The sequence below is a fragment of the Nelumbo nucifera genome, chromosome 2 (genome assembly GCF_055504915.1).
Source record: "Nelumbo nucifera cultivar China Antique chromosome 2, China Antique-T2T, whole genome shotgun sequence".
Taxonomy (NCBI): Eukaryota; Viridiplantae; Streptophyta; class Magnoliopsida; order Proteales; family Nelumbonaceae; genus Nelumbo; species Nelumbo nucifera.
In genome coordinates, this window is record NC_142650.1 from 26,847,380 (window position 1) to 26,866,027 (window position 18,648).

Here is an 18,648-nt window from a genome sequence, read left to right on the forward strand (position 1 = left end):
TCTAAGTCTACCCTAGAACCCTTGCCCCGCTAGCAAGGTTGGAAAAACGAGCCAACTCAACTCTCAAGTCTCAAGGAAAAAAAAAAAAAAAAACTCAAGGGAAAAATGTTAGGGTATTTTATAGTTCAGTCCACCTTAGAAATCTGAGCCCCACAGTATAAATGAAATGAATCCTGATAGTGCATTAATATCAAATCCATGGACAGGATGCACTTTATAGGGGTTACTAGTAGTCTAGGATGAATCCTGACCTGGATGTATATGCGCTTTATAGGGGTTACTAGTAGTCTAGGATGAATCCTGACCTGGATGTATCTTCTCTATGTTCTCTTTTGTTTGGCTATTTGCTTGTTCGGCTGCTTGGAAGGATCAATTGGCCAGTTCAGACTAGACAGGTCATGTGTCATAGGCCCACCCAATATCAGCATACTTGTTTCCTGTTCATAGCATAAGGCTACAACTAGAGGTGTAAAATGGGCCATGCCGGGCTTACACAAAGTACGGGCCGTACCACCCTCCCCTGGGATAATTTGGGGGGTTGGCCCAGCACGGTCCATGGCCCAAGATCGTGTGACCCCACCGTGCTCTATCGTGCTGGGCCAATCCAAAGTCAGACCGGGCCATGCTGAGCTGTGGACAGCCCGATTTATACCTCTAATTGCAACTTGGGAATTAGGATTTTCTGCCAACAAAGCACATCTCACCATGAGACTGAAAACTAGCATAAAAGTGGGACATGCCATATATATAATGTGCAGTGTAAGATTATGTTGGTAGAAGGTTGGAATTTGTTTTGTTGGCAGGTGATCCGGACTCACAAACTTGATCTAACAAGGCCATGTTATCGGGTTGCAGAAAATATTTGAACCTCTTTTTTGGTTGAAAGACAGAAAATTTGGGCTTAACAGATTTTTCATCAAATATCGCTTATGTAAACCCAAAACAACCCACTTACAAAGTATTTCAATTTTGGACTCACCAACATAACACAAATGGAGATTGGTTAAGCCAGAAATCAACATAACATGACCCCAATTGTGAGCATTTTATCCTAGTTTTTGGACGTTGAGGAAAACAAGTTACATGGTTAGAAGTCATGTGATCACAACCAAGGTCTGGTTGGTTCCGTTGCCATTTAATTAATAAACATTTTGTACTTTCTAAATCTTGAAAAATAAAAAATAAAAATAAAACCCACTGAGAAACGTTTTATGACAGTTAAGTACCATTAGACGCAATGGTGAAAAAACTCTTTTGAGTGTTGGAAAAAACATTAAAAAAAGAATCTTATCCTAACAGATGATTCTTACACAAACCGAGAAAATTATTTATTTAATGAACAATTTAACCAAACATTTTCAGGAGAGATGCCTATGTGACACTGAATTGGTGCCATTTTTCAGATAAGAACCGAACACCATCCAAGTTATTATCAATTCCAAGAATTTTACTGAAGGCAACTAATGCTTGTCCAACAGATGCAAACCAATCTTTGCCTAGTTGGTAGTGGATTCATTTTAATTAACTTTCTTCGTGCTTAACCAAAACCATTAGAACTCTGCGGGTTATTTCTCACTATAATCCAAAATCAAGCCATTCTGATTGTGTTTCCTTTCCTCCATTAAACTCCAGAATTGCGATCAGCAATTTTCTGTAACTATTGAATCACAACCATCATACCAAAAAGCTGTTCCCCCACCCCCACCTAAAAAATGAAACTCTCCTTTATGCAATGGAATATAATTCAGTAACAGTTGTGACAGAGTTTGATCTCAATATAGACCAGACTATAGTACTTGGCAAGTGGCAACCAAAAAATGATACAACAATGAAAATTGAGAAGTGGGTAAGGACTATGGAACCCCCCATAAATAATAATACAGTGCTGTAACTGCGAGCAGAGCGCAAGTCCTATTTGACTGGACCAGCAATCACAAAAGCAAGCACACGAAGAACCACGCAACCTTTACGCTGACTATGAACAAGAGCACAATATAACCATAATACAAAATTCTCCATGCTTTCGTCTTTAACGAATTCCAGTCTTATCCTTACCTTCCTTGGGAGAAAATGGTTTCGATATTCCAGAGAGTAAGCACGGATTTAATCACTTTCACTGCTGCTCCACATAATTCTCTGCTGCAATGGGTTCCGTCTCCTGCTCCAAGGGTTCTACATGTTCTTCAGCAACAGACCCACCATTTTGGTTGGACTCAGTTTGGCATGGAACAGCAGCTGGAGCAGCCACCTTTTCTAGGTTATGATCCTCTGATTCTTCTGTAGGAGCTGTGTCACCATCTGTTGCACTGGCTAAAGTGGACTTTTGAGAGGGCAGTTTAGGAAGAGACTTTCTGAGGGGCTTCTTGGTTTCTACTGATGTTCCCTTGGCAAGGCCATCTTGGGAGCTTTTCTCATCAAGACTCAGCCTGCCTGATCGAGAGCTGCTGCTATCATTTCCTTCGGAGTTCTCCACAGTCAAGTTCTTTCTCCGACCAAGCTTTGGAGATTTTGCTCTTGTTGGCGGTATCTGTATCATCAGAAAATTTAGATATCCAAGTACTGGAAAGCCTAATTGGAGTTTTAAATGGTGCTTGTGGTTTGAATTTCTATCTACAATTCCTAGTTATATTTGAGATCCAGATTTGTGCTCGTTGGTCAAGAAATGAGTAACTTGTTTTTCCATGAATGTAGTTAATATCAACTTCTCAAAGATTGGAACACAATGACCTCAACACAGTGGAATTAAATTTCATTTATTGAAGGTTAGTTAGTGATGCAGACTCAAAAGCAGGGTAATAACAATGTTTTAAAAAACGACTCGGAACCGGAACCATTCTGGCCACCGGTTTCTGGATCGATGGTTCAACCATCCAGTCCGAACAGATGGCTCACTCGACAAAAATTTTTAAAAATTAAAAAATAATTAAAATAAAAAATGGCCAAAACCGTTAACGGGTTGACGGTTCGACCACCCGGGTTAATGGGTTGTTGACCGATTCAATGGTTTTTGGCCAGGGACTGGGTTTGGAGTAAAATGGAACCAGTTGCCTGGTCGGTTCCCGCGCCAAACGGTCCGGCTGTCTGGGTCAACAGAAGTTCGAAAACCATGGGAAATAATCCTTGGAGAAAAACAAACCAAGATTCTTCATATTCTTGAACCAATGGCAATTTCATAATTTTTGGTCATTCAAATTTTGGTATTTTAAGTCAACTTTCTAGAAATTTATTATCCTTCGACAAAAATTTAAAAATTACTATTTATGGAAACTTTTTGGACATGCCATTTATGGTAATTCCTATAATCATTATTTAGAGTAAAATCGTAATTTGCTATTTTTAGTAATTCCCTGTGCCTTTAAAATAAGTTAGTTGTACTAGGTTCACAAAGTGTAATTAGAGTTATTTTAGAGATTGGATTCCTTATTTGAATGTTCCTATTAGTTACCTATTTGGTTGACTTAGCGTGGTCAGAATTTGTTTAATTATGTCAATCTCTTGGTTGACATTGGAGTATGAAAAGGTCATCATTTCTAGCCCAGCTCGGCCTGGAAATTTGTGTCAGGCCTAGGCCCAATACCATAATGTTTTCCTTTTCTTGGGAAGGAAATTTATTGGTTAGTAGTTGGTAATAATGGTTGGGTTTGACTTCAGACTGGTGTTCAACTCAACCAAAATTTACCAACTGAGCCAGCTGGGGTACCCTTGCACAAGTCAAAAAGTGTCAAATAATTGACAAAATAATAATGTCAGAGGGAATGAAGGATGGAATTTCCAATCTGAGTTTATTTATTAACAGTGAAACCTCACTGATCCTTTTCCATTTCTGTCCTATCATATGCATATTATAGGCAAACAAAAAAGTCCCATTATTAGTTAAATTTCACAGTAGCAAAGTCTAAGCTTTTTTTATCAGTTCAAAGTCTAACCTTCGTCTTGATGCCAACACGTGTGCATATAGATTTACATCCATACATAAAGAAAATGTACCAGATAAGCTAACTTGTATGAATTTATTTTCATGTTGGTTACATAAAGATGCTTTACTTGATCACTTACAAACTTCCACTATTGTAGGATGCAAGTAGAGAAGGTCAGTTCACTGTTAAGGGCATCTCAAGCCCAACATAATGCCTTATCACCTAATCTTAACTTGAACAGAAACAATGACAACCAAGAGCTTTTCAATACTTAAACCCTAACCAAATTCAAACTGGGTACAAATTAAGCAATATATAAATTTCATCTGTGCCATATATGAATTCTATAAGTAGCAAAAGGAATTCTAACACCTACTAAAAGGCATGATTAATATATGATTCCCATTCATTTTATGGCATTTGGGATGACTTTCCTATCAAAGATTATCAACTTTCTAGGCTGACAGGGTTGTAAAGATCAAGTCACACCATAGGGAAATGGCTATGAAGATTGCTAGTGGATAAGGATAGATTGTAGGCTAAGGTGATCTTGAGCATTCATGGGATGGCGGATGAGGGTTGGGATACGGGAGTGAGCTACTAGTGCTTCTTCTTAGAAATCTACACATGCCGCCCCACCTTCATTCCTACCTTTTATAAGATATAATCTTTGCTCTAGGAACTTGGTAAAGTTTTGGGAACATGTTTAGGTGGGGAATTTGCCTTTAAAAGAACAATTCCCTTCTCTTTTCTCCATCTCCAGCTTTAAAGATGAGCTTGTGTCTAATTTTTTAATCCTTTCTGGTGTGGGTTCTGAGGTAGATTGGGACTTGAGCTTTAGGAGGGGTATTAAAGATTCGGAATTGGACTATATCTTGGCACTGCTTCAAACCCTACAAGGGGTTTGCTTAGATTTCTCAAAATTGGACTCTCGGATTTGGACCATTTCCACTTCTGGTACTTACCTATGCCTCTTTCTCCAAAGCCTTATCACTTCCTTCTAATAAATAGTCTTGGACAGCCCTTTCCAGTTAAGGAAGTTCAGGGTAAATCGGTTCCTCCAAGGATTGGGACCTTTGATTGGGAAGTTTTCTTGGACAGGATAAACACTTGTGACCTACAACAAAGAAAGAAGCCTTTTTGGTGCTTATCCCCTAATTGGTGTATTCTTTGTAAAGCTAATGGTGAATCTTGCTTTCACCTATTAATCTCCTGCCCTTTTGTTTTGTCTATTTGGGATTGGTTTCTCTCTTTGTTTGGTTGCAGGTGGACTCCTATGCTAAATGTTCAAAGCATGTTTAACTTTTCTACTGTTAGTGGGACTAAGAAGAGAGGAAGAGCATTGTGGAGATGCACAAGAGCCGCAATTTATTGGACAGTCTAGGAGGAGAGGAACCAAAGAATTTTTGCTGAAAAAGAAAGTAGAGGAGCAGTTATTGAAGCAATCATGGTTAGAATGGTGCAGTGGGTGAAATCCCTAGACTTCTTGCTGATATTTCTACAACGGCTTTGTTAAATAATTGTCAGCATAGGGGGAATCCTAAGAGACGAAAATGGACTCACCTGCTGGGTATACAGTGGACCGATTGGGATAGCTGACTCCACAAAGGCAGAAGTGTTAGCAGCTCTTACAGGGATTTGCCTAGTCAGCAAACTGGGTATTCAGAACTTCTCCATCAAGGTGACTCAGCAAATACGGTAAAATGGTTAGGACAACAGGAGGCTGGACCATGGAGACTTAGTCACTTCTTAACAGAGGCAAGGGACCTATTCGCTCCAACGAATGTTTCTCTGTACTGGATTCCAAGGGACTAAATGCTATTGCAGATGGATTAGCAAAATTAGGTGTCATTCTGGAGACCTTATATTGTGATAAAATTCCACCTGTGTAATTCTCAGGAGTCTGGCCCCTGTTTTGTATTTGTACACCCTCTTGTGTACCCATCTCTTTCCTTAATGAAATCAGTTAACTTCTTTCAAAAAATAATAATAATAATAATTGGAGGGAAGTGGCAGCTTCAGCTCCTAGAAAAGATATTTCCCTTCTATTGTGGCCTTCTCCAGCTTTTGGTTTCACCAAGTTGAACTTTGATGGTAGTAATGAAGGTAACCCCAGCTGTTCAGGTGTTGGAGGAGTCTTCAGGAATGAGGAAGGCAAAGTTATTGCCTTGTATTCAGGCCCAATTGGTGTGGGGGATTCACTTTGAGCAGAGAGATTTCAGCTGTTTTGGAGGGTGCAAAAAGGGCCAAGGAAATGAACATAAGCAGGTTGATCATTGAAGGATTTCAAAATTGACAATAGGCTAGCTAGAGAACAAGGAAGATGGCTTGTGAAGCTTCATTAATGAAAAAAGGAAATTTATGTGGCTTACCCAGGGAATGGAAGTGAGAATGTGATGGGTTAAAAGATGTGCTAATTTCTTTACAGACACACTTGCTAAGCAAGGGGTGGGAAGGAGTCAAATGTTTTGGGCTATATTGTAATGTTGTTGTTTCTTGTGGGGAGAGTTAAGAGAGTTGTACTTATTTCACTTGACCTATTTCTAATAAAATGTCTCTGTTATTGATATTAATAATAATAATAAAAAAAAAAGATTAGACCAGACCATTGTTAACTGTTAAGCCACAGAAGTCCAATAAACATGCTTTTTGGATGAGCAATGAAAAAGGTAAAATTCAAGGAAGGCTGGGTGTATAACCAACTTTTTAAGCCTTTAAAGCCACTTAAGGAAGGCTGCTTAAATTAAGACCTCTCAAACAGGCCCTCAATGTGCATTTGCTAGACTGTTTAGCAATACACTTGGATGAAGTCATCTTTTACCAAAACACTTGGACCTAGTATCTTTACAAATTTTACATTGAAATACAACCTGTAAGGCATAGTTGACCGCTTCAGTTTTCCTATATGTGTGACAGTGTGAGACTTAAGTATATAATGGAATTGAAAATGAGAAATTTTCCATTTGAAAATTTGTCTTTCTCTTCTCTAGTAAAATATCCATATCAAAGAAAATTTCGACTTCTCCCACTTAATCTATAAAGATTCACCTTTGTACAGCTTTCCTTTTGAGAATAGGCCAATAGGGAACCATGATTGAGACTTTGATTGAACATCTTTGTACATGTGCAATAAACTGATTTTGTAAATGGTAAGGAATAGTCAAGTTAGGATTTACCCAATCCCCAATACTTGATAGGTTATGATTGGAGTAAGAGAGTTCTATAAAAGAATAGCTCCCTGCTCTCACTCTTATATTTTGCAAGCTGCTATCCATCAAGCTTTTTTTAAGGAATGGAGTAGAGAGGAGAATACTATTTGACACTCATTTGCACAAGACAAGGCTATAAATGCATCCATGAGTCCTTAAAAATAAAAAATATCAAAAACCTCCACAACCTGTTGTCCTGAGCTAAGAATCTACAATCAAATAATCATTATGATGTTTTGCAATAGACAATTAAAATCTCATGTCATTGTAATGAAGCTATTGACAACAATTTCACTCTACCAAGAAAACAGACCATGAAATGAAGTTATTAGCTACATAGTACTATAGTCTGCATGTGATACTTTACCACCTTAAGGTGATTTGACTATTTCGCATATGAGCATAAAGCCCTTAGTTCTTCAACACCTAAAGACACTTTTAACTTCTTTCAACTGATCATACAAGAAGCATTTCCAATTTACCAAGAAACCCAATAGTAAATACTATGCTTGCATGGATATAAACCTGGGCATACACTAAAGATTTTACTACCGATACATTTTTTTAATCATTAACAGATCAGGGAGTGTGGGGACTGAAGATAAGTACAGTTTGCATTCAATATTCATTTCTTAAATAAAGAGCCTTACACTTCAAGCAACACTAAATAGAGAAGGATTCAAACTTGTTATATAACTGAAGGCTGGGGTCAACTACATGAATCATGTTGTCATTCTGTTCTGTTTAATGCCATATCCTGTTATTAAAATCCTATGGTTCACAATTTCAATCCTACAGTTCAGATTCAACCGTAACTTATATGATTGAAATCCTACATTTGACACCAACTCTTAATAAGAATTTAATAAATTGTGTTTGCATCTTAATATTCACATTTTGAATCTTAAAACTCTAGGCCTGTAATATATGCACATCTTAAGCATAAGTTGCAACTTTTTGCATGAAAATTCATCCCAGTAAAAGCCTGCTTTTCACATGCTGACAACATGATACTACAAAAAGATGTAGCTAACATTAGGGAAACATTATTTATAAAAAAGAAATAATAAAGAAATGTATAAAAATAAAGTGTAAATTTATACAAGTATAAACTAGAAAAGCCTAAAGGAAATTGGAATACCAGAATGACGATTGGGGTTGAAGGGTTTACAATAAAAATATATTAATTTTTCTTTTTCTTCAATTGGTTTACAAAAATCATTGATTGATTAAATTGCAAAACTTGTTTTGCTTGGTTAAAATGAAGAACCTTGAACCAACAAAACAATCAAAAGAAGAAGCTTGTAAACAATGAGATGGCAATATAAATTTATGGTGCCCAGACATTAATATATTTTGTTATCCCTAGGCAACAGAACATCATTCAAATATTTTTCTAACTTTAGCATTTAAAGATTTCTATATATTCTAAAGATTTTATTTATAAATTCTTTGAGATTTTTAAGGGAACTTGGAACTAGTTATAAATCCCATGGTTTTACATCTAAAACTTAGAATTTGCAATTTTCCAATCTGGTTCCACATTGACATCACTGTTCATAATAAGAAAAAAGGTTACCTTCTTTAATTCAACTTTGGGCGGTGCAGGTTCCTGGTAGAAACTTGGCATGGGTGTTGCTTTAAAGGTCAAGCTCTTCCTAAGCAACTTAATCTCTGCTTCTTGAGTTTCCTATAGAAAGATTGGCCACAACATCATTAGAAAGAACAGATTTTGTTATAACATAAATAACAAGATTTAACCCATAAGCTAATGTCACCTTGGATTTGGCCTGCAATGTGTTCTTCTCCACTTCTTTTGCATGGATCTTTTCTTCAAGCTTTGAGTAGAACTGCACAGTAAAATGACAGAAATAATCTTTGTTAACCAAGTGCTTATGCTGCTGGAAAAGAGCATATTGTTGATCATAGTTAAGAGACCAAAAATCCAACTTACCTCTTTTCTTTTCTCAGCCCGTTCATCACACCTAAAACTAAAGCTATAGGAAGGAAGAGTGCCCACTCTTCTCGGTTTTGGACCTCCTGTTGTAGGACTTCTACAATGTGCTTAAGGAAAAACAAGCGACAAGCCACTTAATAAAGAAAACAAGCATTAGGGAACCCTTGGAGCTCAAAAAAGAGGAGGAGAATATATTGGAAAGGATACAGAGAACCAGAATGTGTGTTCTCTTCAATTTTACTTGGTGCTCCTTGCTTGAGTGGCTTCAAATGCTTTCCCTGCTCCCTGCAACAAGAGAATACATTTTACGATTTTCTAGGCATCTAAAAGAGGACTTCTGGAGCGCAGCTGCACTTCAATTTGAAAGGATCCAGGGTCATCTGACATCCTATCTCCCATGAGACTAATATTGAAGCAAGTTAGATATGAAAAGAAAAACAAGGTGTGCTCCTCCAGGCAGAAATTAGAGGAAGACAAGGGAATAAATAAGGTCAGCAAGTAATACTTACTTCAGATTTTCAGACTGTGACACATTTTTTATGGACCCTGAGCCAGATTTTCCATGTTGCTGTTGAAAGCAAAAGAAAAGTGATGACCATGATCACTAATAGAGATGACGGCATTTCATCAACCAGAATAAGAAAATTCAAGTTTTAAGTCAGTATGTGGTTAGTATATAGGAATTATGAATGAAATTTGATATGAGTTTACCTGTGATTTCCGAGTAGTACTTGGCACAGAAATCAATTTTGTTGGCCTACTTAAGTCAACACTTGCATTGCCTTCAATAGCTTGCTTGTCATTATTTGACCTCAGGCTGGTTGTTTGGGCAACATGCTGCTTTGGGCACATATCCAAGGTCAGCGAACCATTTGAAACAGAAGTTGTTACCTCAACATGTTTTCCATATTTGTTCTTTTGGACTGAGGTTGCAACACCAACTTTGGTACTAGAAGGCTTCTCATTCTTGCTTTTCGTTTGGCCTTTCTTTGGTTTCTGATGATCTGTCTGCTCTTTGTCCTTTCCACTCAATTCCTACAAAGCAACAGAGGCAAGGATGTGGGTCTCAAAAGAAACAAACAAAGAAAGCGCATTCAACCAATCGAATATATTCTAACATAACTAACCTTACTCAAATCATTGCTTTCCATGTGAATTACCGATCTGTCCTGAACTTCCTCTATGGGTGAATTTAGAGCCAAGACCTCTTCCAATTCAGCTGCAATTTCTGAACTTCCGTCTGGCTGTACAGATTTTGTACTATAATCAAGAGTCCCATTCACTTCCTCTAACATTAAACTTTCCTTGCCTCGAGAAGGAAGTTCATCAAGAACACCATTTTCATGGTTCATCTCGTTCACACCACCAGTTATAATATTATCAGCATCCATTGCTCACTGAAAAATGCAAGAACACAATTACACAAAAGTGAATCTTATCAATTAATTCTGTTCCTGTATTCCTCCCAACCAAACTTCAAGAGAATTGATGCCCAGACATATATAACCTGCTAACCTATCATAAGGAAAGGGCATAAGTCTCTCACTTAGCTATTTTACAGCTTAGGACTTAGAAGATCAAAAGGGAAAAACAACAAACTAGTTTACCCAATTCAACCTGCATGCCCTCTCTGTCCTACAAGTTACAGAATAGTTAGGTGTTTTGAAAATAGAATATTTTACTTAAGTAACCAAAACATCCTCATGCGGGAGAGCAACCAAGTTGTATACAAGCAGAAAATAAGTGAAACACGTTGAAATTAACCAAAGATTGTTTTATTTCAGTCATATTTCCTGAGGCAACAACATTATAGATTTGCGTTCTGGGATGCTACCCGCAAGGCAACTATCCCCCCACCCCCCCTTCACATGGAACTTCTCTGGAAGCCAATAAAGAAGCAGGAGATCATGATACTAAACTTTTGAAATATTATTGGGCCCAAGTGAACAGCATCAGCACGAAACACCTCAAAACCAAGAGTTCAAGATAAATTTTCTTATTTGCGTATGCATCACCCAAGATTTTCTTAGATCAATCCAGATTATAAGTTAAAACAGAGAAGTTCCTTTCTTTTAAAAAATATCAAGAAAAATGCTACTTCAGTTGGAGATTTGATGAATGATGCATAAAGGAGATTTCATATGACTAAATGAACTATTCAAACCGTTGCTAGTTCATTTAGGCATTACCAAGCAAAAGAAGTCCTTTAGGGCATGAAGCATGTCTCAGGAATTGCGATCTTCCACGTTAAAGATCAAAATCCGATCACCGAAATGTGTGACTGAAAGTGATAGAGACAGAGAGAGAAGAAACACAAATCTACTGAACTGAACTGGATCCCCAACTCATAAAAAAGGTTCCTTTTTTTGAAACTTCGAAGACTAGAAGAATCATCAAACAGAAGAAGATCTCGAAATCATATAAAGGAGATAAAAAATCCCGACGAAGATCGACAAGAAAGCATCGATCTCCGAGTGGCCATTTGTTCCGGGGAAGAGAATGCAGTAGATTGGAACAAAATACAACGATTTTTAGCTCCCGCTTTCTCACCTGAGTATGCCACTCGACCGTCAAAACGCCATTAGGGATCGCTTACAGATCTCGAACTCGAACAGAAGAGGTAGCGAAGGGATGGAAGGATCTGAGAGATTCAGTACTCTGCTGAAGTGAGATCGAGTAAGAACAACGAGACTAAGCTTTAAGTCCGATCAGCAGAGCCACGACGATACCGATTCGAACCTAAAAGTGGATTAGTTTTTTAAAAATATGCTTTTTTTTTATTCTTTCTTCCCTTCACAGCTCCACTTTTCTTTCTTTTGAACCAGGGAGCTCTCCGAGGCTCAAACCTCCTTTCCTTTTGTGCCAGCGCCTTTGTTTTCAATCCAGACAACACAAGAGAGAGACAGAGAGAGAGAAATAACAGAGAGAGAAAATACGATTTAGACAGTTAAATAGATATAAAAAAAGGTAAATTACAGATTACCGCCCTGTATTTCACTCTTTTGAAGGTAGCGATATTTACTATTTAGCCCCTGAATTTTTAGATTTAAACACTTTGCCATCTTTTTGTTCCTTAAATTGACAAAAAAAATGTTAATTTATTAAAATGCCGTTTTCAGATTTGAAATCCGGTTTGCTCTTCACAGACTCACATCAACCTCACAAGCGAACTCATGAATGACAAAATCGAGTATGAGAGAGATGTTCTCAGTTCACATTTGAAAGCATTCTCCGACTGGTGAATACTGGATCTGCTCCTCACAATTGGCACCTCAGTCCCCAATGCACGGTGGGATGTGAGATGTATTTTGTGAGAAGCAAATCCAAATTCTTTAAAATGAGAAAAATAGATAAAATAAAAGAATGTTATCTCATTTTGGAGAGAAAGAAACATGAAATGTATGTACAAATATATTAGAGAAAATTGGATAAGGATAGTTTGGAAATTTAAAATTGTGTAAAGTGACAATTAAAGGATAATAGTTTTGAAATTATCAGGAATGCTAATGGAGGGGGACAAAGTATTGAAATTTGAAAATTCAGGGGTTTTATTACAAATGAAAGTTGGGAGGTGTGAAGTATCATTACTCCAAAATATAGGACCATAATTTGTAATATACACATTTTCTCCCCTACAGTCTTAGGTTTTGTGAAATGTTAACGGGGATTGACTCAAACCAGTGTTATCAGACTCAGACCGGACCGGACGATTAAACTGTTAGAAGCAGAGACCTGCAACCAAAACGGTTTTCATTATGCTCGGTTTTGAAAAAGGTTGACTTGGTCAAATATTGCATAAATACATTATACATGTGCCATCAAGCTTTTTTTATATATAAAATAGATGTAAAATACGTTCTGTAATTATTTCCTTATTTTCATTTTTATTTGAATGAGAACCGTAGAATGATTAAATTGGACAATCAAACCGCTTTGACACAGACCCAGTCATTAATACGGCTCTGTCTGGTCCGGTTCGGATTGGAAATCAGCAGTCAGAACAGTTATTGGGATACCCAGTTCCTTAAAATGTTGACTTGGTCAAAATTATTTCAATTAAATATTTGAAAATTAGACAAATATAAAAAAGAACTATTAAAGTATTAATTAATATATTTTTTTATCTTTTTATTTGAAAGGGTTGAATGGTTGAACTAAATAGTTAAACTTAGGGGTGTCAATTGGACCGGATTTGGTTTAATCGAATACAGCCCAATGTGAATCCATTATAAATGGGCCAGTTCCAATCCAATCCAATGAATATTCTGGACCATTTTGGGCCGCTCTAATTCAACATCTGTACCATCTAATCTGTTCAAATTCATTTTGATTTAGATTGATTCAACCCAAATCCAGTTTATTGACACCTATATTCTTATCTTATAAATTTATTATGGAAGAATCAAGTCCAATTCAATCTAATAAATATTTTGGACCAGATTGGTCCAATCCAATATGTCTTATTGGTCCATCCAATCCATCCAAATTAATTTTGGACTAGACAGAGCCCAATCCAAAACCGGTCCATTGACACCTTTAATTAGACTGTTAGACTTTTAGACCCATGACCCAGTGACCAAAAACACAGTTTAATATCCGGTCTGGCCAGTGCGGTCCGAGTCTGACAACAATGAATAGGACCTGAAATTTCGACACTACCATTTACAAAATCCCCTGCATCTATTCTCGCATTGATAAGGAAGAAAATTTGTATTAATTCATGCATTAATATGAAAAAGAAAAGGAATAGCCTGGTTCAACCAGTTAAACCCTAGTTTGGAAAATCAATTTCTGGTCAAAGTTTAAGGGGTTTCTATGAGAAGCCCATTACCCACAAAATCATTCTCTGAAAGGTGGGGTTAATGGGGTATAGATGCAGACCATGTATCATTTATTCCTAGAAAAGTTGCATAGAAAAACATACCCGGCTCGTAAGTTGGTAGGCCTTATTGATAAGGGATTATCTACCCATCCATCACTCTCTTTTGACTGGTTGTTAGTCTATCTCTTTGTACCGAATGGAGTCATAGTCCTTTGTTATATTATAAGTTTTTATATCTTGTTTTTAATGCTATAGTTTTTAATTCTTCAAAATTTTACAAAAAAAAAAAAAGATGAAATTTTGATTTCACTTTAGATTAATGAAAACAATTTGAGTAGATTTCACACTTACATTTATTGAAAGTTATGTATATTTTGGCCAAAAATTGAAACAAAAAAAGTAAATAACTACATGATACATATAAATTTTTAAATATCATAAAAAAGATATTTAAAGTATAATAGATAATAAAGTTATAACTGATAGATAAATCATAGAAATAATTGCATTGGCATGTTGTTTCTTAATTAGGAAGGATTTAGCTCATAGAAGTATAATTTCTTTTGTCTCATTTTTACTCATTGTAATGTTATAATTAAGTATCAAAGTATCGGTATTGGGTATTGTATCGGGTAATTTGGATACGGATATATTTTGGAAACGCATGGACATGAATGAAAGATATAGAAACGCTTAGATACGCTAGTAAAATGCATACAAATCACATAAATTCATTCATCAAATTATACCAAAAGTTGAATTATCTATGAATAAGATATAAACACATGGGAAATGCATACTTCAATAGGTTATATGAAGAGAAATATTACAATAAACAATACTGGGACTCTAGAACATTCAAACAATGTACAATAATTATCACTCTTTCAATTTTTATTAATTTTTTAAAATATTTATTAATTTGGTATTTTATCTAAATAACAACCTTTTTTAAATAATAAATATGTTTTCATTTTTAACATATAGTATTTTTATTTTACACATAATTGTAAAATAAAACAAATAAAACATTTAAGGTAGATAAAATAAATTATATTTAATTTTCAGTTTTTATTAAATTTTCTGGGAAAATTAAATCTTAAATTATTCGTTTTAGTTTTTATAATTATAGTTTTCTGTTTTCCATTAATTTTGTTGGGAAAATTTATTTATTTAGTATTTTTATATAATAACTCTATTTTTTCAAATAATAACTATATTTCATTTTTAACATATAATTATGTGTAAAATAAAATATAAAAATCATTTAAGATAGATGAAATATATTATTGTTATAATTTTTAGCTTTTATTTAATTTTTTGGGAAAATTAAGTCTTAAATTATTTATTTTAATTTTCATAATACTATTTTTAACTTGTATTAAAGATGAAAAACAATCCAAAAGTAATTAATGTAGAATTTTGTCAAACTAGACACGAATACACCTCCATATCGATGTGTATCGGACTGCATCCATCGGTATGGTGCGGTACGACCCAATACGGAGGTGTCTCGTACCGATATGCACGACTCATAGGATACATATCCAGTCATAGTGTATCCGTACTTTGGGTTTGTTTGCTTTCAAAAATATTACTCTCTAACGAGGGGTTATTTAGTCCTCCAATGACATCATTACACGTGGCATCGTAGAACAGCTAGTAGACACCTTGACACCACGTAAGCAGACTATTTGGACACTTCACAACTACATCAGTGACCTCAGGGTTATCCCAACAGACCAAACTGCAAATAGCTAGGTGGGACCTTAAGTCGGTGTATGAGGCAACTTGCTTCCACCAAACTAGCCTGGCCCGACAAGATGTCAAGTCAGCATGAGAGGCGAGCCGCTTCTATTGACCTAACCTGAGTTCAATTAGCGACATGTCGGGTGACCTCCTCCTTAAGCGGGTTATTATCTCCGACCTCTCTAGGCTCACGATGCCACGTTGGAAGAGATGAGTATCACCTGCCTGCTTCTGGTGCAACTGGATAAGCCTTATCTGTATACATGGAGTCCATCATCAGGCATGCAACCACCTCCAAATTAGTTGGGCCAAAGATCTCGGATGTATTTCGTGAGGCTCACGACAGCCCGCCTATATAAGAGCCTCACCTCCAACCTCAAAAGGTACACACGATTTAGCTTTTAGGCACTCCAACTCTCTTGCATTTTACCAAGCACATCTCTAGTTCGTTAACTTAAGCATTGGAGTGCCCACCCTAGGTAAAGCAACTCGAACATTCTGATCTCTTTCTTGCAGCTCGACCAAGTGACCTACTCAGCCTGACATCGGATATGTCCACCAGCAAGGAGCACTAGATCGTGTATCATCACTCTCCAATGAGATTGTCTTACACTGCCACTCTGTCAGTCTCAACTCTCAAGCCTAGATAAATGAAGAGGGTTATGTCAAATTGGCAATTGGCAATAAAACTTTAGCCAAACTCTCATGGTCATGGATCCTAATTTGTCTTTTCATGTTCATGTTAAAGCATCTTTGGGAAGCAATGTGCTATGCTTTAACAATAATAGATATAACGCTGAACAAAATGGAATAGCAAAAGAGGATTTATGTAGTTGATCACATACAGTTGGCACAAAGCTTAGATGATGATGATGATGATGATGGTACTTCTAAAAATGTCATCTAAAAATAGTTGGACAACACAAGCTCCTATTATCAAATTCTGAATAATTACTTCTCCTATGTTTGGTATCAAAAGGATAAAGACTCGTGTTATTGGATAGCCCTTGGTATTGTAGAACATAACTTGTTGGTAGAAATGGCAGTTTCTACCTTACCTGGAAGGTACCCGTCCTTACCCGCCTCGATGAGGTTTTTTCTAATGCATCATATGGTGGGGGTAGGTTTTGGGATTTTACATCCGACATGGGTACTAATAGGGTATGGTTAGGGAGGGTTTTGAATTTTCATGTACGGGGAGTTTGGATTCTGAAAGTCCAACCCACTACGGATTTTGGGGAGGGTATGGGGTGGAAGGTTTTAGGTGGAAGGGAGAGTCTAGAATTTACAAAACCCTCCCCGAACTTGGCCGCTCCATTGCCATCGTGGTTCAGGCCATGCATTTGTTTCCTTTCAAACAAACCATGTTTATTTTGAACCAATGATTCAGAAAACCAACCAAGCCCCGGGTTTGTTTTATGGTTTTAATTGAGTCAACAGGCTAACCACCTGGTTGAAACACCAAACCGACCACCCAACCGGCTTTGGGTTGATGAACAGCCAGTTCTAAAACACTATTTATTTTCCTTACCCATATCAAATAGCCCAATCCTTCAACCAAGGTTAAATGATTGAATCAATGGTAATTTGGATTAGATGTAAGACACTAAAACCATATTAGCTAGTGGGTAATATTAGGGGTCGTTTGACAAGTCTTTTTGGGAAGATTTCTGGTAGCTTTGACAGTCAAAATATGCATTGAGCTTTTGCATGAAGCTCTGAGCAGCATGAATCTAGTTTGGCTACCGTGCGTCTTTCTGTGTCTTTCTGCACGAGAATAAAACAAGAAAGATGCCAAAAATTTCATTTGGAACTTCCCAAAATTAGCCCAAAACAAACTTCCTGCATCTTTTCAACGCACTGACTTTTAGCGGTTAAATCTGTTACGAACTAAACAGAAAAAAGACCATGATACAATCTGCCCGATTTATAAACAGTTGAAAGACAGCACAAAAAAGACGCATCAAATGGAGCCTTAATTGTCAAACTCTATAGTTTGATTATTTGTTATTTCTTTCTCTTTTATCTGAGTTCTGTCTCAGCCTTGAATTTGAATAATCCTACCATCCTAGGCTCAGCCTTGAATTTGAATAATCCTCCCATCCTAGGCTTCCTAGCTACCAGAAACAAGCTAAACGAATTGAATCTGACCCAGGATTTCTATAACCCCAGTATCCATCCATCTATTTCTTATCAAGATTAAACCAAGTTGTCCCATTACTTCTTACCAAACCCAAGTTGTCTTTCGACCTTTATTGCCCTAGATTTTGATTTCTTAATTTTACATTATTTTTATGATAGACTTCAGGTCTATCAGTAGAAATGAAACCTCTGAGGAGGCATGACCATTGAACAGTAGCTATCATGTCTTGATAGCGAAGCAAAGCTTGTACTCATGAGCTCGGCAGTAGAACCAAAGTATGTAGGTTTACCATGTGAAATGACTGACCTAGATGACCCAACTCAAGGCGACCCTCCATTGTTCATGCACCAGAAACAACCAATCAATTTCAACCATGGTCTGTGACCCATTTCTTTCATCAGATTTTTTTAATTGAGAGGAAAAAGAAGAAATGATGATATAAGGGAATATTTGAAAGTTTCTTTCTTTTTTATTTGTAACCCTTAATTTTTTTTTATTTCTTTTCTATTTTCTATCAAAACAAACATAACCTAACCTAACATGAACAGTTCAATATTAATTATTTAAAAAGTTAAAATATAAATCAATTGTCTAATATTTTTATTATTTAGTCTTGGCTTAACAAAATTCATACATTATATGGGTTCCCGCTAATTTTCTATCAAACCAAACATAACCTAACATGAACAGTTCAATAAGAATTGTATAGTGGCGCTGAGAGATTAGTTAAAACTTAATTCAAAATGGATCCCACTCTAACCCTCAAATCTGTTGTTTCCTAATTAAAATTAGAAAGTCAGGCCACATGTATTGAGGCATTGATAACAAATCAAAATTAAAAAGAAATACAT

The 18,648-nt window shown here is 36.4% G+C and overlaps 1 protein-coding gene across 1 annotated transcript; it reads right to left on the reverse strand.

The window, feature by feature from the left end:
- Positions 1 to 1,724: 1,724 nt before the first annotated feature.
- On the reverse strand, positions 1,725 to 12,012 carry LOC104591062 (protein WVD2-like 5). Its single transcript, XM_088897548.1, has 9 exons — positions 11,634 to 12,012; positions 10,211 to 10,480; positions 9,795 to 10,118; positions 9,593 to 9,651; positions 9,291 to 9,368; positions 9,081 to 9,180; positions 8,905 to 8,976; positions 8,706 to 8,816; positions 1,725 to 2,527 (listed from the first exon to the last, which is right to left on the reverse strand). The coding sequence occupies exons 2-9, from the start codon at positions 10,472 to 10,474 to the stop codon at positions 2,114 to 2,116; spliced, it is 1,422 nt and encodes a 473-aa protein (XP_088753674.1). The 5' UTR covers positions 10,475 to 10,480; positions 11,634 to 12,012; the 3' UTR covers positions 1,725 to 2,113.
- Positions 12,013 to 18,648: the final 6,636 nt, after the last annotated feature.

Excerpts from the sequence above, each read along its gene's own strand:
- LOC104591062 (XM_088897548.1), bottom strand. The coding sequence starts at position 10,474 with ATGGATGCTGATAATATTATAACTGGTGGTGTGAACGAGATGAACCAT. Across the intron at positions 10,119-10,210 it reads AAAGCAATGATTTGAGTAAG|GAATTGAGTGGAAAGGACAA; the intron begins GTTAGTTATGTT and ends GTTGCTTTGTAG. Across the intron at positions 2,528-8,705 it reads CCAAAGTTGAATTAAAGAAG|ATACCGCCAACAAGAGCAAA; the intron begins GTAACCTTTTTT and ends CTGATGATACAG.